The 25,652-nt window shown below is 37.1% G+C and overlaps 1 protein-coding gene across 1 annotated transcript in view; it reads right to left on the bottom strand.

Moving 5' to 3' along the window:
• LOC130037265 (calcium-transporting ATPase type 2C member 1-like) overlaps positions 1–25,238 on the bottom strand; it is a 55,816-nt gene extending 30,578 nt beyond the window's left edge. The window contains 1 exon segment of the mRNA XM_056128975.1: positions 25,073–25,238. Coding sequence (XP_055984950.1) covers positions 25,073–25,238 — 166 coding nt within the window.
• Positions 25,239–25,652: the final 414 nt, after the last annotated feature.

The following is a 25,652-nucleotide window of genomic DNA, read 5'->3' as shown; positions in this document are numbered from 1 at the left end:
TCCCATGAAAACCTATTTATATTTAAATAATATTTTACATAATATTAAAGTGATTTATTATACTGTAAAAGTTTATAAGTATATAATTATTTAATAATGTCATTTTGGTTCTTCATAACTTTAAAAATAGGCCTATTACATTTATTATTTTATGACTATCACAGCTACAAGTTATAAATACATTCAGTTTAAAAAAGTAGTGACCAGAAGAACTGGATCAAAATTTTTTGTGGACCAGAATCTAACATATGGAAAGTAGAGTAATGTTTCGAATTATTGTGGTAGGGCTGCCATCTTTTGAACTTCAGTACCAGAAACTAAACTTCTATTTGCTCAGGCTGAGAAAAAAGAAGAAATGAATCATGCCAAACACAGTGACACTGTGGAAGTCACTTCCCATTCTTCTGGTCACTTCACTGGTTAAAGTGTTACATGACTAGAAAGCCAATCCTCCATAATGATGATTTACAGCGGGAAAGTGGCTTTAGGACAGATTTACTATTGCCCTATTCACACCACTTTATTTCTATCACCAAAAGACATTTTTTCCTGTAAAATACCAATGTTAGGAAAGGGCACATACATCAGAATATGTTAATAAACCTCTTTTCTCCCCTTCAACTAAAATGAGAAGTTACAAAAGAAAAAGCACAGATATTCTGAGAAAAATACTTAAGCCATTCAAATCTTGTAAAAGAAAGAAAAAAGATTTTTGCAAATACTCAAGCAATTAATTTGCTATTTATGTATGTCTTGAGAGGATACACAAAATATGCATTTTTCTTGTTCACAAGCACAATGATTCTATAAACAAGCATACTCGTGGTTCTCACAAATCACTCACTATGTAATAGCTCATGTGCTAAATGTTAACTTAAATATTATCACTAGGGGTGCCGGCAAGTGGTATTTAAAAGCTCAGGAGGTACCATCCCAGCAATTCTTCACTGGGCAGCTGAATGCTCAGTATCAAGAATGCAGTGCAGCGCAGACAGCATGGTGCTGGAGACAACATGTGGTGCGCAGAGGTACCCAAGACTGTTCCTGGCGATGCGCAGGAAGCCATATACCTTGGGTAACCAGGGTAACCCCTCACCATCTTTTCAGCCCCATAAATATTGTCAGTTAGTCTTAAAGTGTTAGAGGGTCTAAAGTTGTGGTTGCAGAGAGTGAACACATACCTTGTATGTGTGAGGCCATGAGTTTGATCTCCAGAAGCAGCAGGGAAGGGAAAGAAAACAAAAAATTAAAAAGCATCAAGCAGGAAAAATCACACAAGACATAATTTGTATCTCTTAATTTATGTACAATACTCATATAGGAAGATGCTAAATTCTCTATTTCAGTTCTGGTTCAAAGATATTATGTTCATAGAAAATTATGTAGGTTAGTGAAAAAAAAATAATCTAATTTTTGATAACTTCTGACATATAAATCATTGTGAATGATTCTCTTGAACGAATCATGCTTGTATGAGAGAGGGCCCATATAGTTATTTTTGTAATGAAAATGTATTGAGATAAAGTGAGATAAAGATAAAGTTTACAAGAGTATAAATGCTTATACAATTTTGGAATACAATATTACCACAATATGCCTACTAAGTTCCAGTGATGCTCAATCACTGTCATGAAGCTCTTTCCTTTTTACTCTCCCCATCTTTAAGAACATCCAGGTTTTCTTTTGTCAAATCTACAAACTTATTTTCAATGTACATTATCTATTTTCTTACTGTGTTTCTTTATATATGACTTATGGGTGAAGTAATGTGGTTTTTGAAGTTTATTCAAGATGACTACTTGTCACTGACACTGTCACTGTCTTCCCATTGTTCATCGATTTGCTCGAGCGGGCCCAGTAACATTGTGAGATTTCTTGTTACTGTGTTTGGCATAGCAAATACATCACGGGTAGCTTGCCAGGCTTTGCTGTGCGGGCAAGATACTCTCAGTAGCTGGCTGGGCTCTCCAAGAGGGGCGGAGAAATCGAATGATGACTATCTAGAAAGAAAAATTGGGGAAACTAGTTGTATGATTAGATATTTTTGAGTGGGGGAGGAATCAGTTATTGGGTGAGATCAGAATGTATTTGACCATTTCTTAAAATTTTTATTAGTGAAACACCATGAGGTACAGTTGTATACTTACAAATTTTGTTCTTGGGTTTCAATTATACAATGATAAAGTACCCATTCCTCCACCAGTGCCTATTTTCCACCACCACGGATCCCAGTATCCCTCCCACCCACCCCCCAACCCATCCCACCCTGCCTCTGTGGCAGGGCACTGACTTTTGTTTCTCTCTCCTTTTGGCTGTTGTGGATTGCATAAGAGGCATTGAGTGGAAATCATGTTCGGTCTATAGTGTACTTTCAGCATGCTTCTCCCATCCTGGGAGGATCCTCCCAACACCATTTATTTGGTGCTCCCTTCTCTATCTGAGCTGCCTTTCCCCCTAGCATGTGTGGCTGGCCTCCAAGCCATGGAGCAAACCCCCTGGTACTAATCTCGGCCACTTTGGGTGGCTTATTTTGTGGTCTCCTATTTTGTTACTTTATGTTCCCCAGATGAATGCGATCTTTCTATGTCTGTCCCTCTCTTTCTGACTCATTTCGCTTAGCATGATACTTTTCATGTAGTACCACTTGTATGTAAATTTCATGACTTCATCTTTTCTAACATCTACATAGTACTCCATTGTGTAGATGTACCAAAGTTTCTTTAACCAGTGATCTCTTCTCGGGAACTCAGGTTTTTTCCAGATTCTGGCTATTGTAAACAGTGCTGCAATGATGCAATGAACAAACAAGTGCAGATGTCATGTATTTGACCTTTTAAGAGAAATTCCTTAAGAACTATTCCTATGAAACAAGAAATTTCTCCAATGAAGTCATGAAATGCTCAGAAGAGGAGGAGAAAGTACCTGTGTGTTCACTAACTTTGAACACCAGTGAAGTCCAGAAATCACCAGCAAACTCAGTGACCAAAGACATTTTCTGACACTATATTATTTCCTCCTTTGAGAAACTCACCACAGGTGTTCAGACTATAGCTAACAAGCTAATAGAGGAAAAACTGAAGCTTTGGAACGGTTGAGAGAGAGGTCAACTCCCTTTTCTCTGCAGGTAGATTTCTCATGTGCTGCAGGAAAGGGAGAATAAATATTGCCCAATTTTTGATAATGCTGATAATTACTGAATTGAATCAGTTCCATGATTTAACCTGATTAGAAGACATTTTATTACATTAGAGTAAGTAAATTCAAATCAAATTAATAATGAAATGCAATCTCATGCTTGTGAGACTAGTGTACCTCAAAAAGAACAATCAATCAATCAATCAATAAAACCGGTGTTGGCCTAAGTGTGGAGGGGGAAAAAAACCCTTATTCACTGCTGGTGGGAATGTCAATGGTTACGTCATTTTTGGAAACCAATGTGACTCAACAATTTCACTTCTTGGTTTCTACTCCAAGGGCTCAAATAGAAAGACATTATAATGACAGTTCCAAAAGGCCGAGTCTAAACGCTGGATATGGGAGTCTCCCGGTGGATGGTTCCACAATGAAATAGACCACATTATATTCATTCTACGGTTTTGCCTGACCGATGTTGCTGTTGTTCCAAAATTCCAAATGGGATCAGACCACCAACTCCTTCATGCAAAATTCTACTTTACAGAGTGGGGGGAAAGGAATGCAAAGTTTAAGAAGAGAACTTCCAGAACGAACACCAACTGCGAGCTCTTTGGCTCTGTTGCAGCAACATGGGAAGATGTCGTCATTGACGAGGAATACGATCAACTGGTTTAGCACCTCCATGATTGTGCGAGGAATGCCAAGAGAGAGATAACCACAAAAAAAGTCTTTCTTCAAACACTCTTGAGTTTATTCGCCAATGTGGCTTGCCACATGTCTCAGGCAACCACAAGTGAACATCCAAGCTCGCAAAGCAGTACAGAGAAGCGATCAAGGATGACCTCAAAGACAGAAGAGCAGCAGTACTGCTAGATGTAGCAGAGCCGGGAAAAGCATTCATAATGCCCGCCTGTCCTTCACCAACTACAAGACCAAGATGACTGCCTTCCAGCATCCTGGTGGATCTGTCACATCTTCCAGAAGGGCAATGGAGAAGATTATACATGACTTCTACTCGGATCTCTTTAATAGCCACGTCCACTTGCCCACATACCAAATTTCGAAATCCAACATGCCATCTCATTGGTAAAGAAACAAAGAGCACGGCCCAGACAAGGTCAGACATGAACACCTGAAGAACCTGCCCTCAGTACTCATCAATACACTGGCTTGGCTCATCACACGTTACCTGTCTGAATGCAAGGTTCCGTCCCAGTGGAAAACAAGCAGGACCGTACTACTATACAAGAAGGGAGACATCCACAATATTGGAACCATCACCCAATCTGCCTATTGTCTGTCATCTACAAGCTATTCACTCAAGTCATCCTGAATAGGATTGGCAGAACACTAGATGAAAGACAACCATGCGAGCAAGCCGGGTTCCGCAAAGGATTCAGCACCATCGACCATATCCACACGATAACCAAGCTCATTGAGGTTTCTCGGGAGTTCAAGATGCTGCTCTGTCTAACGTTCATTGATTTAAAGAAGGCCTTTGGTTCTGTTGAGATGGAAGTGGTCATCGAAGCCCTAGCCAATCAGGTTGTTCAAACTCAATACATCAGGATCCTTCATGAGCTGTATTATGGATTCACTACCAGGATCTCACCATTCTACAAAGAAGTTATCATCCATGTCAAAAGAGGGGTTCGGCAGGGTGATGCTATTTCACCAAAACTCTTCAGTGCCACCCTCGAAAACGTCATGCAATGACTATAATGGGAAGGAATGGGAGTGAAGATAGATGGTCGGCAACTATAACACCTCTGCTTTGCTGATAATATCGTTCTAATAACACCAAACATCAGTCAAGCGGCACAAATGCTGACCAACTTCAACCAACCGTGAGTGGGGAAAAGTCAGATTACAACTAGATCTCACAAAGACAATGTTCATGTGAAACAGTCTTGTTCCTGACCTACCATTCACTCTCAATGGAACTACCATCTCTGAATGCAACAGTTATATATACCTATGTCGAGAAGTCAAATGACGAATGACCTGGCACCTGAGTTGCGCAGGAGGAAGAGAGCAGCTTGGAACACCTTCAAGAGTGTCAAAGAAATAACTAAGAGGACGAAGAAACTCCAGCTCTGAGCACATCTCTTCAACTCCACTGTTCTTCCTGCATTAACATATGCCTCAGGGACCTGGGCCCTACAAAAACAGGATGAGAACGCTATTCGGGTCTCTCAAAGAGCAATCGAAAGAGCTATGCTTGGAGTATCACGCTTCACTCAAATAAGAGATAGAATCCGGAGTCCTGACCTCCATCAATGCTCAAGAATCAGGAACGCTGTCTCATTTGCCAAGGCATCGAAAATCAGAATGACTGGACACATAATGAGATTTTAGAGACGACTGCTGGACTAGAGCCATTACAGACTGGATTCCATGGGATGTCAAAAGATCGCATGGACGCCCACCTACGAGATGGTCAGACTTCTTCGTCAAGGCCCTGAATGATCGGCTTGAGGCTCTTCATGTTCCTATAATGAGCAGATACCATTGGGCCACGCTAGCATGCAACCGGGATGAATGGAGACGTTACTGGTGCCTGCTAGAGCAAATCAATGAGTAACGGGATATCAAGTGATCAAGTGATGCATGTTCTATATAACTTATTTTTGGTTGCTGTAATATTGCCCATCAAAATAGAATTCTCTTTGAGGGCAGGTACTTAAAGACATTTTTAATTTAATCCATAGTATTTGACAGAACTTTACTCATAACAGAAATGAATAGTACATGGAGACACCAGTTAGAAAGCTGTTTTATTTTTTTACTTCAAACATTTGTCTCAACTTCTACATATTAAAGCAAAATAAATCATTGTTTAACTTTATGCTAATGAAAACTTCCAAAGAAACACAGATTTTTCTGTTTGCTTTTGACTTAAAACCTACTGTAATTATATCAATAATCTTTCTGTAACACTTCTAGAATATGAGAGAGGAAAAGGTAGAAAAAAACAGTAGAAAATAAAACATTGATTCCACACTAGAAACTTACTGGTTAATGGTTTTTCCATCAAAGGAGGGTACATAATCATGTGTATATATTGCACCTAGATTTATGATTTGACAAAAAGAATTCTATTTGCACATTTACTTTTAATTTTGTTCAGTGTGTTTTAAGCTTTGTGGGCCCATTTTTTCCCTAACAATCCGCCTAATGTTGTGAATGATAGCTGTCAGTGTCAGACTTCATATATTACAAGAAATTTTTGCCCATCTTCTCTGATTTGATCAACCCTCTGAGAAACAAAAGCTGACAAACATTATTTATTTACTTCTTTCCATTCACCTGTTTAATTTTACAAATGTACTTGTGGATGTCCTATGTTTCAGGCTTTGTGGCTTTGTCATTCAAAAATTGCATTTCCTGCACAGTTGCAGCTATTGTGAGCTCAACAGTCCCTGTATGATTGTCTTCATATTCATAAGAGATTTAACATTAAATGACTTGAGGTGACTGAGGCATCAGAGGACACTAACACCTTTCTACACAACTCCCACCAACCTACTGGTTTTTATTTAATGTTTGATTCATCTTCTGCCATAAATTCAACTTCTTAAATTTTGGGGACAAATGTCCAAAAAGAATAGTTCTGTGCATGTTCATATGGCATCAACACAAAGAACTCAGAAAAACTGAATGGTATAGACACTCCACAAGGGGTATCACTAAAAAAATTCACAGGTGAAAACAGTTATCGTCTTAGCGAACTCAACTCTGAAGAATGAAGAATGGTGGAGTTGCATACAGCAGCCATTACTAAGGACAGCCATGTCCATGAGGGTTGCTTTATTGACTCTGCCCAAACAAGTTCACCACCTAGTGTTAAACTGGCTCTAACTATACACTTTGTTCATGCTGAGGTCTAGGATTCTAACAAATACAGTATTGCGCTGGAATCAGGAATTGTAATGTCTTAGGTCTTGTTAAACCTATCAAAATATGCTATAACATCTAGCCTGAGCTGTGAACAGCCAAAGTGAGTTCACAGCAAAATTATTGTCTTAGTTACATACGGAAGGGGCCAGAGCCCTGACTCCACCCTGACAGATGCACATTTCTGAGCCCCAGATTTCAGGTTCCAGCTGCAAAAAAATTTGACAGGCATGTAGCTCAGTCAGCTTAGCTTCAAAAGAAACTCACTCACTTAATGTGGACCCACCAGGTTTAACCTATAATCTTCCATGAAGAGGACATACGGATGACCAGTAGACACGAAAATAATATGCTCATTGTTACATATTATTAAGAATATACAAATCAAAGTTGGGCAAGGAAGACCTCAAGAAACTGAATAGTCACATGCAAACAAAACAACACTGGCTTATTTCTCACAACATACACAGAAGTTAAATAAAATAAATAAAAACCTCATGAATAACCCAGAATTTGTAAAGTACATTGAGGGAAATATGAGCAGAACTCTGCAGTATTTATAGACTTCAGAGGTCTATGTTATTTCATTCCAGTGTAAAAGACAAAAACAGACAAATATTAAAATCAAAATAAGAGGATTTTGTGTAGAAAAAGAAGCTTGCATTAAAATTGAGTCAACCTAATGAATTTGAGAGAAATTTTCATACTGTACATCAGTTAAAGAGCTAATATCTAAGATATATAAAGTACTGTTAAAGTTCAACAATAACAAAAAGACAACAGCTATATCAAAAAATAAGGAGAGTAGATAAACATGTCCCTGAATAGAATATATAGGTGGTTAATAGGCATATGAAGTGTTGATTGCAATTTGTTATGGAGAAAATTCTTATCAAAACAATGAGATATCATCTCACACTGGTAAAAAATACATATATCATTAAAACTGGAAACAACCAGGGGCTGGAGTGACAGGACAGAGGGTAGCGCGTTTGCCTTGCACACGGCCAACCAGGGTTTGATTCCCAGCATCCGCTGAGCACTGCCAGGAATAATTCCTGAGTACAGAGCCTGGAGTATCCCTTGTGCATCGCCAGGTGTGACCCAAAAAGTGATAAAACAAAACTGGAAAAGTCAGTGTAGGCTTGGATGTGGTAAAAAACCAAAGGAGCCTTGTTCACTACTGGTGGGAATGTTGCATGATTAAGTCTTTATGAAAAACAGTGTGGTTTATTTTAAAAGTCAGAAAAGAATTTTTGGCCCAGCAATCAGACCCTTCTCTACTAAGGTGCTCACTGACCATCTAAAACAGAGTGGACCTTTGCAAGTTTTAGGACTGAGCCAGAAGAGGGACTCTAATCCTGCACAGGCACCAACATGGCCAACTCCCCCACAGGTACAGCAGCGGCAGATGTTGTGACCTCCGGGGCAGAGGCCATTCACACCACATTTATTTTTCCCTTTCCCAGAACTTTGGACTGGGAATCAATCTCCATTACATAATTCTGACATGGACCACCGATCAGACACATTAGGTCAATAATCTATGAGCCAATAAGACTCCCAAAATTCACCAAAATAACAGAGAACACAAGATAATGAACATGCCTACTGTAAAAGAACACACCACTGAAGCTGCACTAGATGCCTCACAGAAGTTACACAGGATGACCAAGGAGGAAGTTAGTATTGTTAAAGGGGAAAAAGAAGACCACCATCAGCCAAGAGCATGCACAATCTTTCCTCAAAGACAAAGGGGAGCACTGAGAGTGAACTGTAGGTATCCACCTCCATACTACCACAGCAACATGAAGAAACTGCAGATCCCCACCATGAGAAGTGGGTGAAGAAAAGCTCCCAGAAGCCTACAAGTACAATCTCTCCAATAAAGAATTCATAGATAAAATGTTGAGGATGTTCAATGAGCTCAAAAAACAAACAAACAAATAAGCAAACAAAAACAGTGGAACTGGCATCCAGTAAATTAGAGGAGGATATAAAAGAAACAGTGGAATGGACAACCAATAAAATACAGGAAGAAATGAGAGCAGAAATAAGAAAGATACAAACATAAGTGTCACTAGTGAAGTATTTGGTAGATGATCACTTCATTACTTGACATCCCGTCACTCATCGATTTGCTCGAGCAGGTGCCAGTAACGTCTTCATTCGTCCCTGTCACATTCTAGTGTAGCCCAATGGAGTCTGCTCATTCTAGGAACACAAAGGCAATGCAACTTCACATTTCTTGCTTCTTATGTGAACATTAAGGTATAGTCAAACACAATATCATTTACAAAAGGTGTCATGATATTAGAAAGTAACAGTCCACTATTTTATCAATTAACATAAAATCATCCGTGCCCAATATTTTTAACAGTTGTAATTCTTACTGTTACCACTGTTTCTGGACAAATATTTCTGTCCTCTCAAGTAAACAGTTTCTTTGGCCTATACAAAGGCCAGTAATGGAGATTTCCTGAGGGAACCTCAGAAACATGTGTAATAACAGTAAGAAAGCTCAAATTAATTGGCAAGAAAAGAGCTAACTATGAATATCAGTGGTTATCAGTCAAAATCTAGGTGAAGAAAATAAACCAAAACCCCATCCCAGGAGACATTTCATACTATCACTAATAACTCCTGCTCTGTTGTTTATAAGGAACCCTGACAGTTAACTAATAAAAGAACCTTTTTTTAAAAAATGATTTTCAGATTTTTTTAATTATTTTTATTAAATCACTGTGACATACAGTTACAAAGCTTTTGTGATCAGATTTCAGTTATACAATGTTCCAACACCCATCCCTCCACCAATGTACATTTCCCACTACCAATAACCCTGTGTCCCTCCTGCCATCATCCGTCCCCACCCCAGCCTGACTCTATGGCCAATATTTTATCTCTCTCTCCTTTTGGGCATTATGGTTCGCAACACAGATACTGAGAGGCCATCATATTGGCTCCTTTACCCACTTTTAGCACACATCTCCCACCCAGAGCGATCCTTTACAACCATCATTGTCGTATTGGTCCTTGTCTATCTGAACTGCTCTATCCCCCAATCCCTGGGGCAGGCTTCCAACTATGGACCATGCATCCTATCCCTTGTTTCTACTAACCTCAGGATTTAGTCTCATACTACGTTGGTTTCTTTTTTTCTTATATCCCACAAATCAGTGCAGTCATTCTGTTTTGTCCTTTTTCTTCTGACTTATTTCACTCAGCATATGTTACTCTCCATGTCCATTCATTTATAAGTGAATTTTATGACTTCATTTTTTTCTAAGAGCTGTATAGTATTTCACTGTGTAGATGTACCATAGTTTCTTTAATCAGTAGTCTGTTCTTGGACACTCGGGTTGTTTCCAGATTCTGACTATTGTGAACAGTACTGCAATGAACATACAAGTGCAAATGTTATTTCTGCTGTGTGTATTTGCACCCCTGAAAGTTGTAAAGAAATTGGCAACAGATGCTTATGCATCTGAATATGATGTTATATGCATCTGACACCAGATAGTAAAGTTCTCTCTCTTTTTAAAAATATTTTATTATTTGTAATTGAATGACTGGCTACTGCAAACCATGCTACAATAAACATAGAAGTGCAGATGTTGTTTCTGCTGGTTTATTTTTTTGTGGGGGGAGCTGGGGTATATTCTCAGAAGTGGTATTGCAAGTCATATGAAAGTTCAATTTTTTGAGAAATGCCATATAATTTTCCAAGAAGGCTGAACCAGTTGGCATTCCCACCAACAATGAATGAGAGTCCCTTTCTCCCCACATCTATGACACATCATCCCCACATCCATGACTGTTCTTATTCGTTTTTATGAACAAAAGTCAGATAAAAATGGGTTAAAGACCTCAATATCAGACCTGAATCCATAAGGTACATGAAGGAAAACTTAAACAGAACCCTCCATGATATTGAAGCTAACGGCATCTTTAAAGATGAAACATCACTGACCAAGTAAGTGGAAGCAAAATTAAACAAATGGAAGCAAAATTAAACAAAATTAAACATTAAGCTAAGGTGCTTCTTCACCTCAAAAGGAATAACAACCAAAATATAGAGACAGACCACGAAACGGGAAAATTTCTTTACCGAATACTCATAAGATAAGTGGTTGATATCCAAGCACTGGAAGAACTGTACAAGTGATTGATATAAAGCACTGGTAAAACTGTACAAGAAAAAAAAGACCTTCAACCCATTCAAAAGATGGGGAGAAGAAATGAACAGGAACTTCTCTAAATGACCAAATGACAAATGACCAAAAGACCCATGAATAAATGCTCTACATCACTAATTATCAGAGAGATGCAAATCAAAACAACAACATGATATCACCTTACACCACAGAGTCTGGCACACATCAAGATTCTTTAATGGACCTTTTTAAAATACAACTTTTAAATTAGACAGTCATCAGTAGAAATTCTGGTTCAATTTTCCCTCAATATAATCAATAGGCTATCTGTGTGGGACAAGGTTTAAGAAACAAGAATACTTGTGAGTTCTACAGCTGAGGTAAGAAATGCTCTACATTGCTAATCATTAGGGAAATGTGAATCAAAACAACCATGAGATCTTATCTCACACCACAGAGACTGGTCAAAAAGAATAATAATAACCAGTGCTTACACAGATAAGGGACTCTCATTCAATTTTGGTGGGAAGGCTTACTGGTCAGGCTTTGTGGAAAGTTATATGGGCATTTCTCAAAAACCTAAAAATTGAGTTCCATATGACTCGCAATACCACTTCTGGGAATATACCCCAGGGGCCCCCCAAAAATCACAGAACTTCTATGTTTATTGCAGCACAGTTCACAATAGCGAGTGATTTGATTAAAAAATAATAAATTTAAAAAGAGAGAGAGCTTTGCTCCCTGGTGCCGGTAGAGTACAATATCATGTCCAGAAGCAGAAGCATCTTTGTTGCCGATTTTCTTACAATACTCTTTATCCCACTAGAGGACCTGGAGAATGTTCTTATTAATATAAATTTATATTTCTGAAGCTCTACAGTGTTATTTGTTTCAGTTATTTTCTTTCACATAGCAGTGAAATCTATGGGTTGATTATAGGCTATGTCTGTAAAAAATTGAAAGGATTTCTTTTCATTCATTTTGCATTTCTATGCCTTTTCAGTTCCATCCGGAGTCCCCTTTGGTTCTATTCTGGGAGCAGGGTGAGCAACAGTTTTAGCTTTTTATTTGTAATAAGAAAATCTCCATAGGCTCAAGGGTTCAGTGGTTTCTTAAATGATATCCTCTTTGTGGTTATATTAAGCTATGCAAATCTTTCCATAATGCAACATGAAATGCATTTTAAAGGCATATGCCAACATATACAGATTTTCAAATTTTACTTGTCTTAAGCACATGATATTGTTAATAATTGGGTACATTTAAATTAAAATTTGTACACTTTTGGAATAGAGTTCATAATTGATAATGTTATATTATTTCATGGTATTTTTTAAAAGAAAAACTATTTTTGTCTGCCCAAGCAATGATCCAGAAACTTACAGGTAAATATATATTTTACTTAAATCACTATGGAAACTCAGTAACTGCTAAGAAAGATAACCTTGCTAACAAGTTAGATATTTTATGGGTCACAGATAGGAATAATAGCTTCAGAAAAAGTTGATAAATTAATTCAAAGAGATTAGTTATTATAAGCAACCTCAATGATCCTCATTTTTGCCCCTGAGAGGACTATGCTTTTGTCTCTCTATAGTATCTCTATGCCTTAGTATTTCTATGTATTTAGTGTTTCTTAGTATTTAGTTATCATAATAAATAAAATGTCTAGTTTATTAATTCCTTGATAAATGACTATAGAGATTATTGAACGGATGGATAGATAGACAAAGAGATAATGACTCACTTAAGAAAAGGTTAATGAATAAGCCATGAAAAGTGCTTGGGAATCTAGAATATTATACAATTTTTAGTGTAACAGTTATTTTTTTCTTTCCCTCTCATATTTGAGAGAGGGTAAAAAGCATATAAAGGTATCTTAGTCTGATTAAGAAACTTCTTATCCTTGTCAATTATGCCACAAATCTCAAGAGAATGTTAGATAAATATTTAACAAAAATTCCAAATTAATATATAAGACTTATGCAAAGAAGTGATAGTATCTATTTTTAAAAATATTATTTATCTGGAGAATTCTAATAAAATTGGAATTAGTTACTCATCAAAGGATGGAGAGGAAATGGAGAGGGTAGTATTGCCTTCTAAGGAAACAAATAAAAAAGGTTTTATGGTAATATGGTAATTTATTTATTCTTTAGAGTTTTCAACAGCTGAACTCTGTTTAAGACCATGTGTATTTACTTTTCCTTTCTTTGTAGGCAAACACAACAAAATAGAATCTTCCTACTTTGTAAAACTAATTCTAATCTTGAGATTTTGTGATATTTTACAAGAGGTGATGAGAGTTGATGCAGTTAAAATGCACTAAAGATTGTTAGTTTCAAAAAATTATTTTTCCCTTAGAAGTACCTTCTAAATGAACCAGCATTTAATTGGAAGCATAAAATTTTTTTATTAAAGTTATAACAGACACACTCTTCTAGGCACATGTACTTAAGTGTTTGCAAATACTTACTAGGCTCTGGGTGACTTATGTGTCACATATATCTGCTGCCTTCTTTCTTTCTTTGTGGCTTATTTGTTACTGGAAAATTAAAAACTTGGTTATAATGCCTCTACTTTTAAGATTACCGAATGAGTAAAAATAAATGTACAAGTAGTAAGATCCAAGCATAGTATCAATTGCTTCATTTATAAGTTTATTTTTTTTATTTCAAGAAAATACATGTTCTACAAATAAAAATCTAGAAAATCTAGTGGTGATCAGATTATTCATCACTGAAAGGGAAAGATATTTAAATGTCAGCAAACTGACAGCAGGTTAGGATTTGGGGTTATTTTTGTAGGATTTTGTATTTTTTTTTCAAATAGAGTACTCTCATCTTTGTTAAGTAGAAATCACTGTCACTGTCACTGTCCTCCCATTGTTCATCGATTTGCTCGAGCAGGCCCAGTAATATTGTGAGACTTATTACTGTGTTTGGCATATCGAATATTTCACGGGTAGCTGGCCAGGCTTTGCCGAGAGGGCGAGATACCCTAGGTAGCTTGCTGGGCTCTTTAAGAGGGGTGGAGGAATCAAACTCAGGTTGGCCCTGTTGGCCGCGTGCAAGGCAAATGCCTACCCGCTATGCTATTGCTCCAAAGGAAAAAAAATCAATTTAAATTTGTTTTGTTTGGGGGCCACACCCGTCAGTGCTCAGGGTTTTCTCCTAATTCTGCACTTAGGAATCTTTCCCAGTGGTTCTGAGGATAAGAAATAGCATGCCAGGGATGAAATCTCAGTGGGCTGTGTGCAAGGGACTACCTGTTGAACTATCTCTCTAGCCTCTTTAAATTTAAAATGTTTTCACTGTAGACCAAGACCATGGGATTTTCATCACATAATTATTTTTCCCCTTGTTTCAGATACCTATTTTTAAACAATAACAACCTAAAATTCAGTGGGATATAACTATATGTATTTTATTATGCTCATAATTTTGTGGATAAGAATTTGAGTAGGGCATAGTAGACTCCTCTTCATAGCTCTTTGATGTCTGTAGTCTCAGCTAAAGGTGGTGGGAATAGTGAAGATGGCTTAGAGAGCTAATTGTATCTATCATAGTTCATGATTGGTTCAGCTTGTTGGGAGACAAATCCTTACCTACTCTGTGTCTGTGGACTCCAAAATGTAAAGATCACTTTTTACTCACCAACTCTCCTGTCTGACAGGCTGATGAGACAGCTGAGATTATGTAGATGTCTTTCTCCTTGTGTACTGTCCATTGGGTCAACTTTATCTTACTTATATAAGTCTCACATAAGTGAAATCTCTTATGTAGAGGCGACTTTCTCAAGGAAAGCCTAGAAGTAATTTGACTTATTTCTGAAATTATAAAACATTGTTTATGTTATTTTTATTGACCAACCAACGTCATTAAGAAAAAAACAGTTTCAAGAGGATCAGCATCTTGAAAAGAACAAAATAAGCAGCCATATTTAATTTGCCACACATTTCATCATAGTGTAATACAATATGACTTTGGTTTTATAATTTAATTATACATCCAAAAATTAAAGGTAGAAAAAGTAGAAAATAATAGAAATATTATTTTCCATTTTAAATATGTTCCTACTTTTGAGGTCTCTATTAAAAATTGGGAACATAGTTATTGGCAAAACTGATTGCATATTCAATCCATTAATTTAGAAAATAGAAACATAAACATCATGAATTATGAAATCAAATATATATAAATCTAAAATAATAAAACTAATAACTGACCTAGATTCTATATCATCATATATTTTATTATGTTGGTTTAGGAGCCACACCTATGCTGTGCTCAGGATTTACTCTTGAGTCTGCACTCAGAGGACACTCGTGGTGGGGCCTCGGGTGGTACCAAGGATTAGGGTCAAACCCAGGTCAGCTGCATGAAAGACAAGCACCTTACCTGCTATCCTAGCTCTCCAACCCATAGATATTATTTACACTCAGTTTCTCCAAATATGGCTCTCCAAATAAAATATTCCTCATGAACAAGACTTTTAAAGCTTATAATTACGGTTGACTTTTGTATATAGTAGGGTATATATATATATATATATATATATATATATATATAATACATACCTTTTTATATTTTTTAATCTTAGGAAAAATAATCTTTATTTAAATACAAACGTTTTAATAGGCCAATAATAATAGTTGTAATTTAAAACAACCTTACAAACATTTAAAAAGACTGAATAAATCTGTCTTCTAGTTACTTACCTTTACTCCAGGTCAGATTGCTAGGACATTGGGTAAAAAGTACAAATTTACTTTAATCATAAATGGGAGGTTTCTGTAAGAATGTCAGTTGCCATTTGTAGACTATGATAATGAAGGACAACTATAAGAGGAAAATTAAGAAACACTTCAACTAAATCCAATTTAAGACAATTGAGAATGGGCCAGAATGACATGACTATCTGAACCTTAAGTAGAACTAAAAGTATATGTCATTTACCTTATGAAAAATATGAATTTTCCTAAAATCCAATCGTTTTTAGAACTAGGGGGAGGATGAAAAAGTGTACAGACTTGAACTTGCTTAACATAAATTCAGCTTATACTGACTAGCATCTGGGAAAACTGGAGCCTTTTGTGGGGAACATAAGTGGACACATTAGTCTTATTTTTTTGAGTAAGAAAGAAATTCCTTACTTATGACACTCCCTCATATTGCCTATGTAAGATAACTTAGTAATTTTCTTTTCCTTTTTATGCAAATCAATGGTGCATTGCGTTTTCATTGTACTTCTGAGTCACTAATATTCATAGAGTTTTAAAAAGCATTATTAAAGGAGCTAATCTGAATGCACACCAACTACTTTCCTCATTTGAATAATAAAGCCATATGAACAGGAGCAAAGCAAACAGAAGTTAAGTAACATACACTCTTCCTGTCGCTGAAATTCCATAAGGTAGCCTAAACACCAACAGGATTAATTCTTGAGTGCAGAGCCAGGAGTAATCCCTGAGCATTACTGGCTGGGGTAAACAAAAGAAAAAAAAGAAAGGAGGGAGAAGGAGAGAAATAGAGAAGGAAGGAAGGAAGGAAGGAAGGAAGGAAGGAAGGAAGGAAGGAAGGAAGGAAGGAAGGGAGGGAGGGAGGGAGGGAGGGAGGGAGGGAGGGAGGGAGGGAGGGAGGGAGGGAGGGAGGGAGGAAGGGAGGAAGAGAAGAAGGAAGGAAGGAAGGAAGGAAGGAAGGAAGGAAGGAAGGAAGGAAGGAAGGAAGGAAGGGAGGGAGGGAGGGAGGGAGGGAGGGAGGAAGGAAAGAAGGAAGGAAGGAAGGAAGGAAGGAAGGAAGGAAGGAAGGAAGGAAGGAAGGAAGGAAGGAAGGAAGGGAAAGAAGAAAGAAAGAGAAAGAAAAAGAACGAAAGAAAGAAAGAAAGAAAGAAAGAAAGAAAGAAAGAAAGAAAGAAAGAAAGAAAAGTTCTTTCACATGGTGGAAAGTGCATCATACTGAAATTAAACAACAAATAAAGCTTAACATTAATCCTGAATATGCCCCACATAATAATTCATCATCATTCATTCAGTCAACAACCACATATTTAGCGCCGATATTTTGAAGGTATTATGCAAAGTACAGAAAGTGAATAGATGCAAAGGCAACTCCTAACTTTCGGAAAGGCAAGTTTGATTTTAGGTGTTGTTCACTGAACTGTTACAATAAAGATAATCATACAAACACATTTGAATATAATAAAGCCCCAAAATCTCTCCTCAAAAAAGAGGGGATTTCGCCTTTTCCTCCTCAGCAGCAGCATGATGACCACCATCTTTCAGAGCCTGTTGGACACAGAGGTATGAGCTTGCAATGATGGTGTGCACAGGGCCTCTTGGGATGTGGGGCGAGCGGAACTGGCCTTTCTCCCCTCCTGGACGAGACCCTGAGTTGCTGCCTACCAACTGCTCCTCTGCTTCTGAATGGCCATGATCTCAGAGGCACACAAATCAATCTCAGAACCCAGCAGCTTCTGGCAGAAATCCCTTTGGACTTAATTACTAAAATACCAGAAACCCAGCGGCTGCACGACATCATATGATCTTCATTATCAGAGATAGAAAACAAATGATCTAATGATGCTTTTTTGGCAGGCCTGATTTTTGGGGGGAAATTCCAAATAATAATGGTGGGTCTTCTATCGAAAAATTGAATGTAATTAAAGTAAAGAGAGAGTAAAGTGAAAATCATCTGCTACACAAGCTGGGGGAGGGGTGGGATGGCGAGTATACTTGTGTTCTTGGTGGCAGAACATGTGGACTAGTGAAGGGATGGGTGTTTGATCATTGTATGACCAAGACTTAAATCCGAATGCTTTGTAACTGTTCTCATGGTGATTCAATAAAACAAAACAAAACAAAATAAGACAAAAATAGAGGGGATTTTTTTGATGAGATTTGAAAAGTGGGTAGAATTCTTAAAGTCTTATCTTTCATTATTTATAAAGAGAGATATGAGGGACTAGCGAGATAGTATAGAGGTTCCCTTGCATGCAGCCAAACCTAGTTCAATCCCAGGCACCATATATTGCTCCCAAGTATCACTGAGAGCATTCCCTGAGAACAGAGCCAAGAGTACACCCTGAACATTACTAGCTGAATCCTCAATCCCAAAATATTAATAAATGTAGCACTGTAGCACTGTCCTCCTATTGTTCATTGATTTTCTCGAGCAGGCATCAGTAACGTCTCCATTGTAAGACTTGTTACTGTTTTTGGCACATTGAATATACCACGGGGAGCTTGCCAGGCTCTGGTGTGAGGGTGGGATACTCATGGTAGCTTGACAGGCTCTCTGAGAGGGATGAAATAAATAGACAAATAAATAAAAAAATAAACTTTAAAAGTGAAAGGCATGGGTTTCTCAAAAAATTCTTTGGTGGAATATTTTAACACACAAATAAAGTAGCAATCCAAAGTCTAGCACTGAGTCAGTTCTCATTAAATATCTCCTTGTTTACTAACTAGCTTCAAAGATTTGGCGCTTAGCTCACACGTCCTTTTCTATAGCTCTCTTCCTACATAAAACAGAATTTGATAAATGCAATGTAAAAATCTATTTTCTGTTTGTTTTCTTAAATTTCCTAGTTTTTTAAAATCCCTATTTAATCCTCAACCCCCCCCCCACCGCCCCCCGAACAGCATTTTAAGTTGCTATGGAATCACGACTATGCCAGATAATTTCTTAGCATAAAGCCCGAATCTGGTCAGGTGAATGAGGCCGCCCACCTACCAGATGGTCAGACTTCTTCGTGAAGATCATGAACGATCGGTTTGAGGCTCTTCATGATCCCAGAGCGAACAGATGCCATTGGGCTACACTAGCACGCGACAGGGACAAATCGAGATGTTACTGGCGCCCGCTCGAGCAAATCGAGGACTAACGGGAAGTTAAGTGATTAAGTGATTAAGTGAAACCCGAATACAAAAGGAACTTAATTAGTGCTCCTGAAAGAAGTGTATAAGACCCCAGCTATTTTGGACTTTGAACATAGTAGACATTTACATGTGATCAAGGAAAGCTTCTCAGATGATATTTTTCCAAGACTTTGCTGGAGCACAAAGGAGACATCATAGGAAGCATTATCTAGCTGTTTCTCCAAATGGATCCTGATCAGTTATTTCAAACTCATGTATGTTCAATGAGAACATATTTTGTTCATTGTCAGGAGATACAACATTCAACTTCAGGAGATTGGCACCTGGCACTTCATACAGTACATGTCTAGTAGGAATCAATGACATATGACTCTGCTAAGATGGTGCTGCTGCTCACTGCCGCCATGCCGGGATGACCATAGAGCATGCAACTGGTACATGGCATCAGATTTATATAAATTAAACAAATAGCAAGCATATAGTATTAGGTATTTTCCTAAATAATATGTAAGCACCAGACCTAGGAATTCTCCGAATTGATGAAGAAAAGATCTGTAGTCAAAGGCTGCTTAGCTTACATTGGAGAATCTGTAAAACTGTGACGTGAATGGCCTGTGATGCCTTATGTTAGGGAAGTCAGTTAAATACCTCTGAGAAAATTACTGGTTGGATATAATTGAGGTAGGGACCATTCAAACCCATTCCTGTACCATTTCAGAAGGAAAGGAGGGATAGTCGTAGAGCTTGTTCTCAACAAATTAGATTGCATTGGATCAGCAAGTAAACTAGAAATAAATACCAAATAATAACAATTCATGTTTCGAAGCAGAAATCATTTTATGACAGCAGATAGTAATAGTCTGAAAAAAATTATTTTGTTCATTGCCGTTTTTGCTGCCTGGTATCTTTGAAAGTCAAGTTTATTAACATGCAAGTTTACAATTATTCTCAGTTCAGAATCCTGTAATGTCCCATCATTTTTCCTTTAGGAATTTGAGTCTGATTTCTAATTCATTAGTAAGTTCCCATAGGAGAGAATGACAGAACCATTTGTGTTTCACCAGCAGATTATGGTGATGATATTATTTTTCCCACAAACAGTTTGGTGATGGCTGTTTGAACCTCATCATGTATAATGGGGGAATTAATATTTGAAAATTCCATGTATTGTGTTTAGCATCATTATTGCCACTTTTATGGCAAGTGCTTTGACATTTAAGTGGGTTCCCATTTACAATATTACCACTATAATGTCCTTATTTTGTAATTGCTTTTGGATACTTATAAGGTTTAATTTCTGATATTACTTCTCAATAAAAAAAGAACTCATGCATTAGATTTATGTAAAATTATCCAAAGGACTTTAAATTGTTGTTTTAATGTTAGAAGAGCTCTATACAGCAAGTCTTAATATCTTCTGCTCAGCCTGCGAAAGTTACATGAATTTCTCAGACTATACAAGTCATGAGGTCTGATTGCATTCTTTGGGTAGCACCTCCCATCCTGGGGCTGTAGAATAAATGCATAATAAAGTTTTCTGAAACAAGAAGCTTATCTAACAATTCCTAAGAGACTTCTTCCTCTGCAATGGTTATCAGACATCTGTCCGAGCATACTTTCCTTTTCTGAATCCCTGACAGAGAGAGCACCACTCAAGTGTGGGATTTTCTCTGTCTGGTGTGATGTCAGTCAACCAAAGAATATATTTGAGAGGGCAACAAACCAAGGAACTGCTGTCTGAAAGCTTTGTTTCCCTGTGATTGATTGGCCTGGGGATCAACAGGACAGAGATCAGACATGGATTGAACATTCCGTTGTAGGACTTTGTGTTTAAGGGGAAATTTCCTTCTGGTTGCCCCCTGGATGGAACCCATTACAAACATAAGAATTTTTTTCCACTTAATATTATAATTGCTTCTGAAAATTCTTGCCAAGCCTAGATCTTTTTTCCAATAGAAATCATTCTCCTTTATCATCTGTACCAGATGCAAAGAAATGGTCGCAAACTTCTACAATGCTGAAAGGTCCTCCTGAGAACATTTTGTTCATTTTTTGGATCTAACAATCAATACTTAGCTATTTTCCAGGCCTAATGTGAATATTACCTTGACTCATAAAAAGCTGAGTTAGCTAGGTACTTTGTGTTTTCTAAGCCACAGAATGTGTTATGACAACACTAATAGCCAAGAGGTTGAATGAAGAAATATTAATAAATTAAAATTTTTTTCTGCATGGTTTTGCAATAACTCCTATAGAAAGAATTTCTTGCAGGCTGGCTTTTCTCTAGATAAGTGTTTCTCAGCCAGAAGCCAAATGACCCCCTCTGGACTTTCAGGATATTTCAAGGGGGTACAGGTGGAAATTATATAATTGAAGTTGCTACAACATGAGACTAGAGATACAACTAGTAAAACAGAGAGTCACAGGAAGGAAATAAGAGAGGAAAAGGGCCATGGTCAGGAAAAGTTGTGATATACTGCCCAAAATGATGTCTTCCAAATTCTGGGAGGAATACTAAGAATCAAAGTATGAGGCATATGTGATCTCAGTGTTGAAACACTGAATTTAATAAACATAGGGAGGATAAGGTGTGATTTGATTAAGTAAATATAATTTTATTCCTAAATAAAAATTGAGAAACGACCTATTTAAAATGAGATAATCTAAGCAATTTGGGAACCAGCATCATAATAAATTTTAATGACGATAACACCACAATTATTTAACTAATATGCATTTTATCCATGTTATATTTTTGAAAAAAATTTCTCCAGACAATGGAAGAAAATAACCAAATGTTATCAGTGGCAATTATATAAGAACCTCAGTTTAAAAAATAATGTCAAGTTGCAATATTTGAAGAATTAAAAAATTATTTCTTGTAATCCTCTTGACAATTTACATGTAGATAATAATAAAAATGTCATATAACTACCCATTGGAATAAGAAATCTTTATATCTCATAAAATAAATAACCAAGGGAAAATCTTGCAGCTTTTAGCTGTCAGTTCAGAGGAAGTTTCTGTGGAGCTTCCGAAGCCTTCAGACTATCTCCTCTGCCTGTCCATTTCTATAGCAGCTTTGTTGTGTTATGTGATGATAGTCTCTACCCCTTGAGACCTACCACAGGAAAGGTACAATAGAAGCATTATTTGTATTGTTTAGTTTTGTAAGAGACACATTGGGAAACCACTACTTCATGGAATAGCATTTGCAGAAGGTCTCCAGGGGGCAACTCTTAACCCATCTTGTTGGCTCAACTCAAAGCTGAATGACAATACAGAATGGGAAAAATTAAAGGGAAAAGGTGCTTTAATTGAACCTATTTTTGTGGAAATGTGATACAGACCTAGAAAACACTTTTTTTTAAATTCCTGGAATGAGAAAAGGCTTCTCAAGAGACCCTGGCAATGACAGCCAACTCATTATAGGCTAAAACAAATGAGACCCATTAGCAAAAGATGTACTTTAAAAAAATCTTTTGTGAAAAATGTTTATTCCTCATAGGCAAATAAACTAAGGGGAAGTAAAATTTTAAGAATACATATCTATATATGAAGGGAGACTCTAAAATAGGAGTAATTTCAACAAAGGGTTTTGCAGGGCACCTGGTCTCTGGTCTCTGTCATAAGTATTCAACTCTGCTGTTACAGCATAGAAAAAGGAATTACATGAATAAATGGGTGTTGATGTGTTTACATATTTTTTTCAATTTATAGAAAGAAGCTGAATTTGATCCAGGGAGTTATGGTTTACTAACCATTGATCTCAATTTTCGAACCCAGTCACTTTCTCAGAAGTTATTGGAAAGTCTATGGTAAAGAAATTGTCAGGCAGAGCTAAATAACCAGATATTTTGAGATTGACTGTCTTTCCTGACTAGAGAAGGAACAGATTATCTCCCAAACATGTCATTTTGGCATTTGGATGGTTCTGAGCAGAAGGAATTAATAACCCAGCAAATTAAGGAAGGCCTTCCTATGCCTTTCTCTTAACTGCCTAAAAGAATTAACTGGAGGGCTTATTTCAGGAGGCAAGCTACCAGCAGTTAACTACAAAGAATATGAGTAAAGTATGGTAAACTGGAGATGTAGGCACAGAAATAAACAAGATATATTTGCTCAAAGTCGTTTCTGTGTCCTTTATCTTAGCATGGCAAGGCAAACATGTGGTCCAAACATTCACTTTTTTCATCTTCCTATATTATTATTTTCATCTTCCTATATTATTCAAGGAGTTAGGGACCTGGGACTTCAAGGGGAGGAAGACAATTTTGTCTTCCTCCCCTTGAAGTCCCAGGTCCCTAACTCCTTCAACCTAGTTTTGGATTACACATAAACCACATGTGCCTGGTTGAGGGTAGACTAGAAAGTTTTTGGTAGGGCTATTTTATAAACATAATTGTCACTGTCACTGTCCTCCCGTTGTTCATCGATTTGCTCGTGCGGGCCCAGTAACGTCTCCATTGTGAGAGTTTGTGGTTACTGTGTTTGGCATATCGAATACGGCACGGGGAGCTTGCCAGGCTTTGCCGTGCGGGCGAGATACTCTTGGTAGCTTGTGGGGCTCTCCTAGAGGAGCAGAGGAATCAAACTCGGGTTTTCTGTGTTGGCTGCGTGCAAGACAAAAACGCCCTACCCGTTGTGCTATCGCTCCAGCCCATAAACATAATTAAATTTGTTTTTTTTTAAATCCATCTTAGATAATTTTAACATTTTGATTTAAGGAACCCAGAAGGAAAGAATTTTCTCCTGATGCCATGTTCACCACTCTGTCATGCTAAATCTTGCATGCAGGGCTGGCATGTTAAAGAGAGCACCTCGGGACCACCTCTATTTCTCCCCTACTTGTAACAAAATTCACAGCAACTGAGATATAGTGAAGAAAAAAACATTACATTTGAATTTGAATATTTTTAATTTACTTCGTTGTGGTCTCAGGCATGCAAGAATGTTCACAACCTTTATTTTCCTTATCTCTGAGAATCAATATTTAGCTCAATAGGAATCTTTTCAGGATCAGATAAGAAAATTTACCTAAATATCCTTTATTAATTACAGAAGATTAAGCAAAGAAGAGCTATGTCAATATGTCAACAAAAGATATAGATAAAAGAACTTGCATCTTGACATAAACTGTGACCATGAACTATGAAAATAGGCAAGTCATCTTGGTACCTAGAACTATGTCCCCTCCTCTACATTCTGAAGAAATACCTTTGGATATTCTTTGTCCTTATACTTCTGTATTAATTAATTCTGGTAGTAGTCATGAGTACATTTTCCCTCTGCTCTTCCATTATAATTGTTTTTATATTTCTATGTTCATTCTCACTACTCTTTTCCTCCACAGAGCTATATTAGCTCTGCTTTCTCTAGCAATCTATTTCATTTACTGAATACTTCATATCAGAATCTCCATTTTTTTTCAACACACTTGCTCTCTTTTCTTGTCTATTTCTTCCGCTCTTCAATTTACTTTCTAAATCCATTAAGTTGCCTATATTTCTCGTAGTTTATTGAACTTCTTCATAATACTATTTTGAATCATCTGTCTTTTGGGACATCAAGTTGGGTTTTCTTTTTGCAATTTTATGTTACAATGATTTTCCATATTATTTGTTGATATATTCCTCTTTAGTAGTAAATAGGTCTTTCTTTCTTTATATGGGGTGGACGTATGGTTGTACTGTGACTTTATTTGGGGTTTGGTTTTTCTTATACAGAGCCCTCGGTGGGGATGAGAGATAATAGGAAGGAAATTGGGGTCCTAGTATTTACAATTATGAATCTCAGGAATTGGTGGCCAGAAATTATTCACTTTGCTACCGCTTATCCTTGTGAACATGAACTGGGCCTTGTTGTATGAACACAGCCTTTGTCATTGTTTCCTACCCCAGGACTGCATGTTTATGTGGTAGGCCAGGGATACTGCTTAAAACAGACTTTAGCACAAAAGTAGGGAAGACTGGCAGTAGTCCTGAGCACTGTTCCCTGGACTAACCACTGATTTCAGCCAGAACAATAAATGTTTCTTCTTCTATCACGGGATTCCCTACAAGAATGAAATACACATCAAAACTGTATCTGGCTTCCCTATTTATAGTCTGTGGATAATTCTGACTGGGACTCCCGTATTTGACACTTTTTCCGGCTTCAGTTCCATCCATCTAGTCTTTCTATATTTAAATACATACATACACACGGGTCTTCTGGCATCCTGTAATCATAAACAAAGGAGTCAATTTCATGTTTTATATGTTTTATTGATTGTGGTTTAAAGAGGAGGAATAATGGTATTGCCTTTCTTCGTTATGCTGTATACTACTCTTCTGGTAGAATAGGTAAAATATTCATACTTTTTACACTGGTGGGGATGTAACACATAAGTACATTGAGATGGTATAAAAATTGTGCACTTGGGATATAAAAGAAAACAGTAGTTAATTTAATAATTAAGCTAAATGTTACCAAACCAATGCTTTTAAATACTGGAATAAAATAACTGAGCAACCCTAAAGATAAAATGTCAAGGGTTCTCTATTGTAAAAGTGCAACAAAATAATGTTCTAATTTAAAAATAA

The sequence above is a fragment of the Sorex fumeus genome, unplaced genomic scaffold, assembly GCF_029834395.1.
Source record: "Sorex fumeus unplaced genomic scaffold, SorFum_2.1 ptg000006l, whole genome shotgun sequence".
Classification (NCBI taxonomy): Eukaryota; Metazoa; Chordata; class Mammalia; order Eulipotyphla; family Soricidae; genus Sorex; species Sorex fumeus.
This window is presented reverse-complemented; position numbering and strand designations above follow the sequence as displayed.